The sequence below is a fragment of the Choloepus didactylus genome, chromosome 2 (genome assembly GCF_015220235.1).
Source record: "Choloepus didactylus isolate mChoDid1 chromosome 2, mChoDid1.pri, whole genome shotgun sequence".
Taxonomy (NCBI): Eukaryota; Metazoa; Chordata; class Mammalia; order Pilosa; family Megalonychidae; genus Choloepus; species Choloepus didactylus.
In genome coordinates, this window is record NC_051308.1 from 230,033,307 (window position 1) to 230,049,137 (window position 15,831).

General features: G+C 47.3%; 1 protein-coding gene across 5 annotated transcripts in view; it reads left to right on the forward strand.

The window, feature by feature from the left end:
- LOC119527841 overlaps positions 1–15,831 on the forward strand; it is a 72,670-nt gene that overhangs the window by 23,480 nt on the left and 33,359 nt on the right. The window contains exons 4-5 of one of the 5 annotated variants that reach the window (XM_037828323.1): positions 1,852–1,920; positions 2,650–3,263. The exons of 3 other annotated variants lie outside the window; for them this stretch is intronic. In XM_037828323.1, coding sequence (XP_037684251.1) covers positions 1,852–1,920; positions 2,650–2,652 — 72 coding nt within the window. In that variant the 3' untranslated portion in view covers positions 2,653–3,263. Of the gene's footprint in view, positions 1–1,850; positions 1,921–2,649; positions 3,264–4,759; positions 4,968–15,831 lie in introns of those variants that run through there. One more of the 5 variants, XR_005215483.1, reaches the window with a different exon arrangement.

A 15,831-nucleotide genomic window follows, 5' to 3' on the forward strand; every position in this document is an offset into this window, starting at 1 on the left:
ACAGACATTAAAAGCTTATATTAATAATTATCGACAGGAAGATTTTAGGCATGAAGGGAGGTGTAGGGATATTACCTCTTCCAAATCCAACTTCTCTTTAGGTGTGTCCTGAGGGTAAGGCTCTGATACCTTTGCCCCTGTCGGGAGGCTGAATTTTTCCTGCTGGGCTCAGAGTCCTCCCTGCCCCTACTCCCTGGCTCCTCCTCATTTGTTTTCTTTAGGAAAATGTTTTCCCTTGGAGGCTCTGTGCTTAGTGTGAAAAGAGCAGTGGGGAGGAGGGAGCCAGGGTTCCGGTAGAGGCTGGGTTGAAGAGGAGCCTGAGGAAGGTGAGATTCCAAGAAGCATGGTCTGTTTGCATCTCTGATCTGCCAGTGGAAGGCAGTGTGAGTATGGGTGAGGGACTTCCCCTCCCTGTGCCTCAGTTCCTCATCTGCGAAATGGGTACAATAACCTTCCAGGGTGGTTGTGAGGACTGGAGACGATGTGTGTGGGGGCCTGGCACAGTGAGAGCAGGCAGCAGCTGCTTAGGAATGACAGTTTGCATCCCTCCTCCTCTTTGCTGTGGACTCTGCTAGGGAGACAGGTTTCTAGAACCTGTCCCGGGCCTCACTCCTAGCAGGGACGCTGTTCCGGTGTCTGAGCTTGTGTCCTGCCAGCCTGGGTCCCACAGCCTCCCTGAGCGAGGAACCACCTCCCATAGGCCCTGGGTGGGTCCCAGAGGCCCGCTCCTTGCCAGGTGACAGGTCTGGAAGCTGGGAGTAACCCACATAAATCAAGGTCGGTGTGCTGCGCAGAGCTGGGAGGCTGGAGTCCTCCACCTCAGGGGCTCCCGGCCCAATCCCAGGCCCAGGAACTGGGACAAACCCGGAGACAAATAGGGAGTCACTCCCAAAGGCGGGGCCCACCTCCTCGCCACGCCCAACATTGGGCCCAGCAAGGCCCTGGCAGCACCCAGCTTATTTGGTTGGGAAGATAAAGGGTGCAGATGGGTAGGAGAAGTGGGGGGCGGGGTGGGATATCAAACCCTCTCCACCAGCGTGCTCCTTTCTGTGAAATTCTAGCATCTGCAAATTTATTTCTGCCAGCAATTTACCTTTTCTGCAAGCAAGAGGAATCTGTTCTTGTTTATGAGTCACTGCTTTTTTGGGGGAAAATTAGAAGAAGAAGCATCTGCAGTTTGGGAAAGACAGGGAGGTGAAGTTTGGTGGCAGGGCCAGTAAAAAATGAGCCCTGGTATCAAGTCCTGGGTGACCCCATCCCCAGAAAAAGCCAGAAGCCAGCTTTTGCTGGGTGGAGGTACCTGGCTTTATTAACATCCACACAGTACACTTTCTGATGCAGCAAACATTTTCTAAGTAAATAAACAGCTTAAAATGGAACGTTCTACTTGACACAATGTAATAAACTAGAAAATATGTTGTCCATAGAAACCTGTTTAAAAATGTTAAGCCAAATTAGAATGGACTGGGGTTTGGTAACAGATCCTTGGCTGGGGACTGGAGAAGGGTGGCTGGGCCTGTTTCCAGGGAGCAAGCCTGGGCCATGTTTCCCTTTGGGGGACACTGCTACTAGGACACCACATGGGGGTCCTTCCAGGGGCTGCCCTCCTCTTCCCTGGGTACCTTGGAGAGGCACCTTAGGTCACGCATGTCTGCCAGTTGTCCCCATTATTCATGGTCCTTCAGCTAAAGACTACATTTCCCAGCTTCCTTTGCAGTTAGTCTGACCATGTGATGGGCTCTGGCCAATGGGATTTGAGTGAAAGTGATGCAGACAACTTCTGGGTTGTGCCCTTTAAAGGACAGGAGTGTGCTTTTTCCTTCCCGTCCCCCCTGCCTGCTGCTGGAGCAGACCCCTTGGACTCCTGGATGGAAGCAGAACTGCCATAATAACCCCGGACCAAGTACCCCGTGCTGTCAGGTGAGAGAGAACTAAACTTTCATCTTGTTTCAGCCAATGTACTTTGGGGTCTATTTGTTAAAACAGCTTGTGTTGTACCCTGCTTTCTCCATGTGGCAAATGCATTGGACTGCTAGCCAAATCCCGCAGTGAGTCAGTTAACCTGTGGGTGGTTCAACTGGTGCTTTGATCAGCAAAGTACTGTGGTTAAAAGCCCATTAGACCTGCCTTCAATCCCTAATCCCTCACCTACTAGCTCTGAGAGTTTGGGAAAAGTACCTAATCTCACTCCACTGGGGTGATTTTCATAAGAAATGCCTTTCGCATGGTTTTTCAGTGTCTACATGCTGATTTAGATGTGTAACTGAAACAAAAGTTCCATGAAACAGTACTTAGCCTTATTACCTGTGGTACGTGCTGACATTTTTTCTATTCCAGTAGTTCTTGGGGTGTGGGCCCTAGACTAGCAACATCAGCCTCACCTAAGAACTTGCTGGAAATGCAATTTCTTGGGGCCTGTCCTAGACCTGCTAAATCAGAGACTCTGGGGTAGGGCCCGGCCATCTATGTTTAAACAAGCTTCTGGGTGATTCTGATGCAGCTAAAATTTGAGAACCACTGTTCTATTTTATTCCATGAAAAAAGAGATACTTATCATCTAGTAAAATTGATCTCCTAACCTACACATGGGTCATGACTCATATAGATTTAACAGATGTCTGTCTGTCTGTCTGTTTTCCTGCCCAACAGTAATTTCTTCTTCTGGTGACAGTTCCCCACATTTTCACCTGGAGAACCACCCTTGGTCTGTGGCTCCAGGCCTGGTCAGCTGAAGCAGTGGCTGGTTCAGGGATGAGCCTGTGATCCTTGTCTTCCAGTGAATTGTAAACCCGAGACTTTTGATGGAACTACTGGGACAGAAAAGCCTTTTTTCCCCTGGGGCTACTTACAGCACCATGGCCAACACCCAGGAAGAGGCAGCCTGGTGCCGCAGACATCTTAGAGGAGGGAGCCAAGTGGGGAGGAGCCAGTGTGCAGATGCTTTCTGCATCCTACCTCATCCCCTTCTGCTTGATCTCAGACAGAGCTGAGGTGGACAGCCCTGTGTGCCTGCCAGGACCCACCTCAAAGGTCTCTGGAGCTGGGGAGCCAGCTCAGCCCCAGCACGGTGCAGCTCTGAAGTTCGGGGAAGTCAGTGCATTCAGGGCCACCCTCAGCCAGCGCAGGCACGAGCTGGTGGGGAAATGCTCCCGGCTCCCATCTTTCAGAAGGACAATTCTGGGAGGCAGCACACTTCTCAGAGCTTCCAGAGGAGTCCAACCCCATTGTTCAGCATGGCAAATTTGAAAACACACCCTTTATTGGGTTTTCTTTCTTCCTTGCATCAATCTCTTTCCCTCATTTCTGTTTCCTGCCATCACCTCCCAAATAAACCACCTGCACCGAGCCTTGCTCAGGCTCTGCTCTCACAGAAACCCAAATGAAGACAGATTCCTGTTGGCATTTTTTTAAAAATGCAATTGAAAAATTTCATTATTTTGTATTGAAATATATTCATGTACCATACAACCATCCAAGTGAGAATAAAAATGAAAATAAAAATAGGAATAAAAATAAAAGTAAAAAAGAACACCCAAAACATCTCATACCCCTCTTCCCCACTATTATTCATTTACTTTTTGTCCCCATTTTTCTACTCATCTGTCCATATATTTGATAAAGGAAGTGTGAGCCACAAGGTTTTCACAATCACGCGATCACACTGTATAAGCTATATAGTTATACGATTGTCTTCAAGAATCAAGGATACTGGATTGCAGTTCAACACTTTCAGGTATTTCCTTCTAGCTATTCTAATACAATAAAAACTAAAAGGGATATCTATATAATGCATAAGAGTAACCCCCAGAATGACCTCTCAACTCTATTTGAAATCTCTCAGCCACTGAAACTTTATTTTGATTCATTTTTCTCCCCCCTTTTGATCCAGGTAGCTTCCTCAATCCTATGATATCAGGCCCAGGCTCATCCCTGGGAGTCCTGTCCAACGTTACCAGGGAGATTTACACCCCTGGGAGTCAAGTCCACATAGCGGGGAGGGCAGTGAGTTTACCTGCCAAGTTGGTTTAGAGAGAAAGGCCACATCTGAGCAACAAAAGAGGTTCTCTGGGGGAGACTTTTAGGTACAATTATAAGTAGGCTTAGCCTCTCCTTAGCAGTAACAAGCTTCATAAGGGCAAGCCCCAAGATTGAGGGCTCGGTCTACTAAACTGGTAGTCCCCACTGCTTGCAAGAATATCAGAAATTCCCCTCCTGTTGACATTTGAGCATTTTGGATCCAGCCATGGCTGAAACAAACTCTACTCCTAGACTTTTCAGTTATGTGGGCCGACATCCACACTTTTTTTTGCTATGTGTATTAGTTATCTATTATTGTGAAACAAATCACCCCCAAACTTAGTGGCTTAAAACCAACATTTGTTGTCTCACAATTTCTGTGGGTCAGGCCCTCAGCTGCGGCAAGGCTGAGCCCTCTGGCTCAGGGTCCCTCATAAAGCTGCAGTGGAAGTGTCCCCCAGGCTACAGTCACCTCAAGGCTTGACTGAGAAAGGACCTGTTTCCAAGCTCACTTCTGTGGGCAGAACCCGATTCCTCATGGGTTTTCAGATGGGGGAGCCTCAGTCCTTTGCTCTCTGTTGGCCTAAGGCCTCCCTCAGACCCTTGCCACTTGGGCCCCTCCATAGGGCAGCTCACAACATGGCAGCTGGCTTCCATGAGAACAAGGCAGTGAGAGCAAGATGGAAGCCAAAGTCTTTTGTAACCTAATCTTTTAACATCCCAATGCTATTTTGTTTGTTAGAGGTGAGTCCCTAGGCTCAGCCCACACGCAGAAGAGGGGATTACACAGGGTATGAATACTAGAAGGTGAGGAGCCATCTTAGAACCTGCCCACCAAAGGCCTCAAGGAGAGTGAATCCCCAGTTCCAAGGAACAAAGCTGGAAAGGCCTCAAGCATCAGGATCAGACACCAAAAGCAAGCACCTTGGCCTGCCTCTGAGAACTGACAGGTATCTTGGGGACACTTTGGGGATGGGAAGTCGGCAGAGGTCCCAGTGAGCAGGAGATGGGAGAAGTAAATGGAGTGTGTGGGGTCCTCCATATTACCCAGGGAAAGCCTGCAGAAGATCACTGCTGTTCTCTTTGTTCTCTCTGTTTGATTTTCACTGTGCTATTATAGTACTGGCTAACCTTTATTTAATGCTTTCTCTGTGTCCAACCCTGGGCTAGGACTTCACCTGCATGATCTCATGTAATCCTCATTCTGTAAGATCAGACCTGAAATTATCCCCATTTTACAAGATGAGCAAACTCAAATGCACAGAGGTTAGGTAACTTGCCTGAGGACACACAGTTAGCTATTAAATGGTGGTGCTGTATTCAGCAGAGACTAAGTCCTTACCTACCAGATGGTTGAAACCTTCTCAGCTCAGTGAACATTAATGTATTCATGGAGGCTTGAACATGTTCATCTGTGGTCTTAATCCTTCTACCCTTTCATGTAAGTCTTAAGTTCCTCACCCTAAAGTTTTTCTGTTACTGAGATTTCATTGCTGCAGCTTTTGAAAACCTCCTTTGGGTCAAGGAGGCATTGGAGAACGTGTTGAAAGCTATGTAACACCCCCCCCCCCACCTCGGCCAAATGCACTCGTGCACTCAACCCCACATCAGCCACACAATTCTAAGGACCACTACGTCCCTGAAGTTCATTGGTGGGCTCATGTGTAAGGCATGGCTGTTTCCAGTCTGCAGTTTCCCCCCAGGCTGGGATGGATCTGACTCATCGATGTATTCCAAGCCACTCGCTCTGGGTCTGTACACAATAGGCATTTTATAAGCACTAGAGAAATTGATTCTAAAAGCCCCTTGAAGGGAACAAAGAGTGAATCAATGGCAGTTGAGGATAAAGTAGTGTTTGCCCAACACTGGAATACGGATCTGCAGGATGTTAATAGGTGTGCCATTAAAAAAAAGTGGGGGGGGTGGGTTCCATGAGGAAATAAGTTTGCTATGCACTGGACTAAACAAAGTGAATTGGTTTCTTCATACCAGAACTTCTGAGAGTTCTTAATGGGCTGGGTGCAGTGAATCTGTCCTCTAAAAGGAAGATATAGTACGCAGTGTTTCCCAAGTTTATTTGATCATGCAATCTTTTTTTAAGTGGGATTTTTGAAGGATTTGTGTTCAGAGAAACATACTTTAGAAACACCAGGGATACAAGGATCAGCATGGACCAAGAAGGTCAGGGAAGGCTTCTTGGAAGAGGTACTTCAGCTAGATTCAAGGATAGGAGGATTGGGAGAATCAGATGAGGGCACAGAAAGCATCCCAAATAGATCCACAGAAGGCATTAAAAATAATAGCACATAAGAGTGGAAAGACATATAGATCAGGACTCCATTGGATATAAGCATCAGAAGTGCAATTCAGGCTGGCTTAGGCAAAAAGGGGGATTTATTGGTCCATGTAAGTGATTTCAGGCACAGCTGGATCCAGGTACTTGCACCACATCATCAGGGGTCTATGTTGGCATTATTCTCAGGCAGGCTCTCTTCCCATAGGGGCCTGGCTTCTCTAGGCTCACATGCTACCAGCTAGCAACTTGGGCAAAATGAGATGCTTTTGAACAATGATTTCAGCCAAAGTCCCAGCATTGGCTCTCATTGGCTCAACTTGGTTCATGTGCCCATCATGGAACCAATCACTGCAGCCTAGGGGATTTGGTGCTCTGATTGGTCAGATCCTTAGGGATTGTTGTATCCCATCCTTTCATTTGACAGATGGACAAATTGAGGCTCAGATGGGAAGAGTGACCAGCTCAAGGTCATACAGCAAGTGGGTGGCAGAGCAAGGACAGGAAATTTCAGTTCAGGGCTCTTTTTGCTGCAGCTGGGGCCTGGCGGGGGGTGGGGTGGGGAGGCAGGCAGACACACCAATGTGGACCGAGCAGAACTCCTAATGGTGTTTTTGTGTTGGGTGCTGTGGGTGGAGCTGTGTCTGGAGGTGAGGCTAGAAAGGAGGAGAGTTCCATGACCTTGAAGGACCAGACAGGCTGTGGGTCTGGACACGTGAGGGGCTGGCTGTGGCTGGGGAAGCAGATAGGGAAGAATTGCTCTCTGGCTTCCAGGCAGGGGGTGTCTGTGGGAAGAGCTGTCAGAACGGGGATCTGTCTGAAATCTGGGGTGTCTAAACAACTATTCCTTCTCCCTGAGTTCCTACATCCAACCCACTGCTAGGCCTTTTGATTCTACCTTTAAAATACCTAAAAACAATACACTTCTCTCTGGCTCTGCTGCCCCTAGCCTATTTCAAGTTACCATCACCTCCTACCTGGCTGCTGGTAACAGTCTTTTCTTGTTTTTGTTTTTAATCTGAAACTTTTTACTTTGAAATACTTTTAAACTTACAGGATGGTTACAAAAATAATACACCCTCCATATAGAGAACTCCAACATACTCCTATGCCCCCAGGTACCCAAATCCACCAGTTTCAACATTTTGCCACATTTGCCATATCATTCTATTTATCCGTCAATCTATCCTATCAGTTCATCCATCTATCTATTCATCTATTAATCCATTCTCTAAACAGTTGAGTGTAGATTGTATACATCATGCTCCTTGAACACTTAATATTGCCATGCACATTTCCTAAGAACAAGGATATTCATTTATAGATCCGCCTTAAGTGCAGTTATCAAGTTCAAGAAATGTAACATTGATATAAAGCTTACAGTCTATATTCCAATTATTTCATATGTTCTAATAATGTCCTTTAGAGTCTTCTCTCCTCCCTTGTTAGATCTTATCCAGGATCATGTTTTGCCTTTAACTGTGTCCTAGTTTGCTAACGCTGCAGAATGCAAAACACCAGAGATGGATAGGCTTTTATAAAACGGGGATTTATTTCGCTACACAGTTACAGTCTTAAGGCCACAAAGCGTCCAAGGCAACACATCAGCAACCGGGCACCTTCACCGGAGGATGGCCAATGGCGTCCGGAAAACCTCTGCTAGCTGGGAAGGCAGCCGGCGTCCGCTCCAAAGCTCCGGCCTCAAAACGGCTTTCTCCCAGGACGCTCCTCTCTAGCAAGCTTGCTCCTCTTCAAAACATCACTCCCAGCTGCACTCTCTCCAGTCTCTTTGAGTCAGCACATTTATATGGCTCCACTGATCAAGGCCCACCCTGAATGGGTGGGGTCACACCTCCATAGGAGTATCCCACCGAAGTCACCTCCCACAGCTGGGTGGGGTCACATTCCAAGCAAATCTAACCAGCACCAAAACGTCTGTCCCACAAGACCACAAAGATAATGGCATTTGGGGGACACAATACATTCAAACCGGCACAAACTGTCACTATCTCTTTAGTTGCCCTTTCTTCCTTTCTTTTTTTTTCTTTCTTTTTTATTGTGGGAACATATATATGTATATAAACTTTCCCTTCTCAACCACTCCCAAGCAAACCTTTCTCTGGGATTAATCACATTCAGTATGTTGTGGTACCCTCACCACCTTCCATTACTAAAACATTCCCATCTCACCAAACAGAAACCCTCCACCCATTTTGCACTAACTTCCTGTTTTTCCTGGCCCCCGCCATTGGCAACCTGTACTCTTAATTTTGGTCTCTGTGAGCTTGCATGTTCTCCAATATTTTCTTTGTAGTTAACCATGGGCTTAAATTTAACATCCTAAATCTATGACAATCTTGTTTGCTTTGATACCAACTTAACTGCAATAGTATAAACAAACTATGTTCCTATACTCCTCACTTCCTCTACCTTTATGTAGTTCTTTCACAAGTTGCGTTTATACATTATCAGTCCCAAACCACTGATTTCTCATTGCCCTTCATGCATTTACCTTTTAAATCCTGTAGGTGGTAAAAAGTAGAGTTATAAACCAAAATTACAATAGTACTGGCATTTATATTTACCACTGTTGTTATCCTGAATGGAAATCTTTATTTCTTCCTGCAGCTTAGATCTACTGTCTATTGTCCTTTCCTTTCAACCTGTATGTTCCAGTTTGCTAATGCTGCCATTAAGCAAAATACCGGAAATGGATTGGCTTTTATAAAGGGGATTTATTTGGTTATAAAGTTACAGTCTTAAGGCCATAAAGTGTCCAAGGTAACACATCAACAGTCGGGTACCTTCACTGAAGGATGGCCAATGGCGTCCAGAAAACCTCTGTTAGCTGGGAGGGCACATGGCTGACGTCTGCTCCAGAGTTCTGGTTTCAAAATAGCTTTCTCCCAGGACGTTCCTCTCTAGGCTGAAGCTCCTCAGAAATGTCACTCTTTGTTGCTCTTGGGGCATTTGTCCTCTTTTAGCTTCTCAGAAGCAAAAGACTGCTTTCAAAGACCGTCTCCAAAATGTCTCTGTAAGCTGCAGCTCCTCTCTCAGCTCCTGTGTGTTCTTTAAAGTGTCCCTCTTGGCTGTAGCAAGCTTGCTCCTTCTGTCTGAGCTTATATAGTGCTCCAGTGAACTAATCAAGGCCCACACTGAATGGGCAGGGCTACACCTCCATGGAAATTATCTAATCAGAGTTATCATGGATTGCATCTCCATGGAAGCACTCAATCAAAGAATTACAATCTAATCAATGCTAATACGTCTGCCCATACAAGATTACAGCAAAGATAATGGCATTTTGGGGAACATAATACATTCAAACTGGCATACTGTAGAAGTCTCTTTAGCATCTGTTCTAAGGCTGGTCTAGGGGTGACAGACTCCCTTAGCTTTTGTTTATCTGGGAACGTCTTAATCTCTCCTTCATTTTTGAAAGGCAGTTTTGCTGGATATAGAATTCTTTGTTTGCAATTTTTTGCTTTCAACCCTTTAAATATGTCCTTCCACTGCCTTCTTGCCTCCATGGTTTCCGATGAGAAATCAGCATTTGATCTTGAGAGACTCCTTTGTACAAGACATGTTGCTTCTCTCCTCTGGCTTTCAGAATTATCTTTTTTATCTTTGGCATTTGACAGTTTGATTATAATGTGTTGTGGTGTGAGTCTGTTTGTTTGTCTTGTTTGGAGTTCATTGAGTATCTTGGATGTGTATATTCATGTCTTCCATTAGATTTGGGAAGTTTTCAGCCATTATTTCTTTGAATGATCTCTCTGCTGCTTTCTCTCTTTTTTCTCTTCCTGGGACCCCCATAATGTGTATATTGGTATGTTTGATGGTGTCCCACAGTTTTCTCAGGCTCTGTTCCCTTTTCTTCCTTCTTCTTTCTGCCCCTTAGACAGGTGATTTCAATCATCTCATCTGCCAGTTCATTGATTCTTTCATCTGCCAGCACCAATATGCTGTTGAACCCCTCTAGGGAATTTTTAATTTCTGTTATTGTGATCTTCAGTTCTGTTTGGTTCCTTTTCATAATTTCCATCTCTCTCTTGATAGTCTCTTTGTGTTCATTCTTTGTTTTCCTGATTTTCTTTAGTTCTTTGTCCATGTTTTTCTTTGGCTCTTTGAGCATATTTCAGACCATTTTAAAAAAGTTTTTGTCTGGTATATCCCAGGTCTGGTCTTCTTCATTGCTGGTTTCTAATTCTTTAATCTCTTTGCCTTGGCCATAAATTCCTGTTTCTTTGTATGTTTTGTAATTTTTTGTTGAAACCCAAATATTTTGATATTAATGATGTGTTATCACTGGAATTTAGACTCTGAGGCTCTGTTCCTTAAGCTTGAATACAGCTCATGTTATGACAGAGCTTTTCATGATTGCTAGGAGCTAACAAAAAAAAAAAAAAAAGAAAAAGAAAAAAAGGAAAACATCTTTCCCTGTCTTTGCAAATTCATCTGTGCAAGTGCTCTCCTTCAGGGCTTATCCATACAATGTATTTAGAAAATAGTTAGTAGGAGCCTCCTTGTGCATTTGTCTTATCTTGGGCATGGGTGCCCTGGGAATTCCCCCATTTATATGGTTTCAAATGCCCACTCTTCCTTAGGAAACGGTTTTCTCACAGTCCCGGGCACTGCCTTATATGTCCTACAGCCAGCAATCCCTTGCCCCAGGCTGCAAGAATTGACTACTCTTCTACAGCATTCTGTGGTAGGAAAGTTCCATGAGCTGTCTTCTACAAACAGGGCAAGTTCTGGGATGGGAGTACTTCAGGCTACCACTAGATAGATTGGGCCAGACGTACATGCTCTCAGTATGTGCACGAGGGTTACTCTGCTCCCTCTGGAACTGGGACCAGGGATCCATGCACTGGGAGCACGGACCAGCTCTGCATCAAGCTGGTGAGGTTGGGGGAGGGGACAGCCAGGGTGCCAAGACAGCCTACTTCTTTTAAGTAGGATTTTTCTTGATTCGATGATCACCTGTTACTGCAGTCCTTTAACTGTTTTCTGGAGCTTTGAGAAAGATGTTTCTGACAGTTTTTGCTGGTGAGGGAACGGAGTCCTGAAGCGTCTCACTCTGCCAGCTTGATTGAGGTGGTGACAGTCTTTTAAATGGTCTCCTCACTTCCAATCTTGCCCCCCACCCTGCCTTGATCCATTGACTACATAGTATTCTGTGTGCTTTTAAAAAAATCCAAATAATATATCCTTGCTAAAGCTTTCAATGGCTCTCCATTGCCCTCAAGATAAAATCCAAACTGTGGCCTCTCATCATCTCTTCTGCCTCTTCAAGGGGACTTCTCTCCACCAGGCTCCTTTCTCAAGGATTTCTCCTCTCAGCATCTTGAAAGGGCCACATTCTCTTACTTCCGGGCCTTTGCATGTGCTGCTCCATCTACCTGGAATGCTCCTTTTCACTCTTCACATAGCAGGTTCCCGATCATCCCTCTGATTTCGGCTCAGGGCCCCTTCCTTTAATAAATCCTTCTGATCTGACTGGGTCTATCTTCTACATGCTCCCACAGCACCAAATATAATTCTCACATTGAACCCTCACCACCACCCTGGAGGGAGAGGAAAGTGAGGTTCAGGGAGGGAAGTGGCTTGTCTAGGTCATAGGGCTAGGAAATGGCAGAGCCAGATTAAATTCAGTTCAGCAAATATGTACTGAGCACTTACAATGTGCCAGGCACTGTAACAGGCCCTGAGTTTCTACAATGAACCAGACCAGGCCCCTGGCCCTAGGGGAGCTCTCAAACTGGCAGGGGGCAGACTCATGATCAGGGGTGAGGATGGGGGCTGTAGGAGCCCTGAGAAGGAGCTCTGAACCTAATCTTAGGAGGCAGGGAAAGCTCAGGAGGAGGTGGTGTCTGAGCTGCTTCTTGATGGAAAAATATCCAAGCACGTGTGAAACAATTCATTTACTCATTGACTCAATGAATGACTATGCATACCTGTCTCTTTGGGGATGTAGATGTCAGGGGTATGTGCATGAGTGAATCGATAGCCACTTACGTGCATGAGTGTCAGTATGCATGTGAAAATATGCTGTGCATATAGATACACATAAACAGATACAATCACATGAGTATGTTTACGTGAGTGCAAATATGGATTTACATTGTGTCTAATGCAGTGGAACCAGATCGCCTGTTTGAATCTTGGCTCTGTCACTTGCATGTTTCAGACACGTTAACCTCCTGGTCAGTTTCTTCATCAATAAAATTTCCCTGTCTTAGACTGGGTTCCTTAGAAGCAGAGTCTGAGACAGGGATTCTTATGCAAGGGATTCATTGAGGAAGAAAACTAGAAGAATGTGGGAAGCAGGATAAAGTTGGGGGAGAAACTAAGTCTAGCCTCAGCCTGATCCCTGCGGAGCTCTGGAGGATAAATAGCACTACAGTGTTGTCCCCTCTTGAGGGAAGGACACCACTCAGGCATTGGCTGTGATCCCCCCACCTTCCATCCGTGGAGAAAGTAATCTCCCAGGTGTTCCCTGGTAAGACAACTTGGGTTGGCTGAGGGCAATGCTCCAGAAAAGGAGACAGATGTGAGCAGCCAGGAGATGGGTGCACCAACAGCCTTTACTGTGCCCTTGCTTCTCAAAATAAGGCCCGGGGAGCAATAACCCCTCCTGAGAGCTCAGTAGATATGCAGATCGCAGGCCCTGCCCCAGACCTACCAACTTAGAACCTGCATTTTAACAACAGCCCCAGATGATTCCTGGGCACATGAAAGTTTGGGAAGCACTGTCTTAAACTATCTCCCAGGGTTGTCATGAGGATTAAATGAGGTGAATATATATAAAGTACAGAACAGCATCTGGCCCACAGTGGGTGATATTTAAGTGATGGCTATTATTATTATTTGTGTAGAGGGGTGCTATGCATGTTTGCTTATCAGATACTTAATACATATAAATGAAAGAATGCAGGCAGCACTGGCTACATAATTTGCAGGACTCAAATATGCAGAATGAAAATGCAGACCGCTTGTTCAAAAATTATTAAGAATTTCAAGACAGTAATAGCAGAGCCTTAAACCAAACACGAGGCCCTTCTGAGCTTGGGCCCTGCATGCCTGCACAGGTTGCACACCTGCACAGGTTGCACACATGCTCAGGTTGCACACCTGTTAAGCTGGTCCTGGGTGCAGGCATGTAAAATGGAGAGGCATGTTTTTGAAGCACAGATGATCAGAGGATTTCCTTTCTATGGTGATTTGGCCCATCCTTCTGGTTTTACAGATGAGGAAACCCTGGATGAGGTGCCAGAGCTGGGAATGGACTCAAGTCTCTGATCTCCTGGGGTTCCCCTCCCACCCCACTTGGGCAGGCTCTGGTTCTGTCACCAGCGAGTGTATTTGCGCCCGTGTGTCCGAGCCTGTCTTGGTGTTGACTTTGGGGAATTGTTGAGAACTCGCAGCTGAGAAATGTTCTCTCGCGTTTGCACATTGCAAAGAGACATTTGAGTATGCTCCCCCATGAATCGTGGGTATCCATTCCCAGGGAGCTCTAACTGCTCGGGAGAAGGGGTGTGAAATTTAATTTGCACTAATTATCCCGAAGTGAGAGGAGTGGGAAATGAGCTGGCTCTGCACATTCTGCCTCTTCCAGCAGCTCCAGTTCCCCAGGTTGCAGTTTATTTATGTGCAAGGGGTGGGGGTGGGGGTGGGGGTGCTGTTACTATGGCAACCACAGCTGCTGGGATTTTGGGGTGGCTGGGTCAGAAGGCTGGATGGGGGCGGGGAGGGGAGAGTGGGTAGGGGCTGGTACAGACCCAGGGCATGTGTTTCTCTGTGACTGTGGGAGGGGTGCATGCACAGAGCCCCCAGCTGTCTCTGAGGTCCCCCTCTCTCCTTGCACCTCGTGGGCTTTAGGGTGTGTATACATTTCAGAAACTCATGGGTTGCCAAGGGGACATTTCAACTTCTCTGGGGGTCTGTGCCCCTCCTGGCCCATTCCTGGCTGGGCTGGGCCTTTGTCTGGAGCAGGAAGGGAGCTCTATCCCAGGAGAGGGACTGTCCCAGTTGGAGGGGGAGAATGGTTTCTGATGTTTCAATGGTTCCCTGCGGCAGGGATGTCCTCGAAGGCCTCCAGAACCTGGGCTGAACTGAGTCAACCTGGTCTCTGGGCTGGAGGGAAGAAACCCAGAGGGGCAACTGCCTGCCTTCTCTTGCTCCTCTCTCTCACCTCTTCTCCCTCCCACCTATTCTCTGGGCATCCCTGTCCCTCCCTCTCCAGCTCCCCTCCTCCCCTCCCTTCCCCCTTTCTCTTCTCCCCATCGGCTCTTTCCTGCCACCACTAGAGGGCGCCGAGGCGCCATGGTGGCCCGGGATTTACCCTCTAGGACTGGTTGTGGGCACTTGGCGGGGCGGACGGGCGCCCAGGGGGGGCGGGCTGGGGACCTGGGGCAGGTCTGGGCTGCCCCCAAGGGCTGAGGTCCAGAATGCCCCAATGACCTCCCCTCGCAGGCTTAAGGGAAGGAGGTTTTAGAGGGGATCTTGAGGGCGGAGAGGGAGCTCCCCCAGCTCTGTCCGTCTCTGACCCCAGCGGGAAGACCTTGCAGGAAGGAGCCTGGGTTTCCATCCAGCCCCCGCACTTCTGCGTGGTGTGACCTGGGGCAGGTCCCCTGAGCTCTTCAAGCCACAGCTTCCTCTTGTGTAAAAGGGGGGTGACCCACCCCACTTCAAAGGGCTGTAGGGAGGATTGGATGGATAACATATGGGAGCTGATGAAACAGGAGGTGCTCAAACCGCAGCTTCCCTCTGCCTTAGAAAGTCAGCCGGTAAATCAACAAATTTATATACCGGGCACCTACTCTGCCCAGCCCTGCAAGGCACTGGGGATGCGACACGGAATGAGGGGGACACAGAGCTTGTTGTCATGGAGCCGTGGGCTAGCAGGGATGAAGTTGTTATTCATAACCGAGAAGTTATTTAACAATTATCATACATTGTTAAGTAATTATAAATGTGTGTGGTGTGTTGCAAAAGAGGATTGCTGGGTGCCTTGGGAATGCAGATCAGGGGAACCTGACCGGGTCTGAGGGTCTGACGTTCAAGGGTGCCCCAAAGGATGAGCTGAGCTGCTCAGAAGGGAGGCCTGGGGAGGGGACTTTCCCGTGAAGTCGCAGCAGCTGCGGCGGCCTGGGCGGGTGGGGGGTGGGAGCACAGGCCTCAGTCCGGGCCCTGAAGGCGTCCAGGCTGCTGGAGGGGTCGTAGGAAGGAACAGAATGGTAGAGGAGCTGGGGAAGTGGGCAGGGGCTGGGCTGCCTGAAGGATGCGGGAGCAAGTGTGGCCCCAGAGTAGCAGGAGCCTCAGTTAAAAGGCCCCGCTGCCTTTTAGTGACAGAGAAGAGATGGGCATTTTCAACATAATGACCTTTCTGAACAGAAAAGTGGATCATGTTTTCTTACCTAACAGTCTAGGAGCATGTGCAAACAAAGCAGGCATCAAGATCATGCCACTAGGGCTCAAATGTGGACAGAAGAGGAGGCTGAGCTGGCCTTGCAGCACCA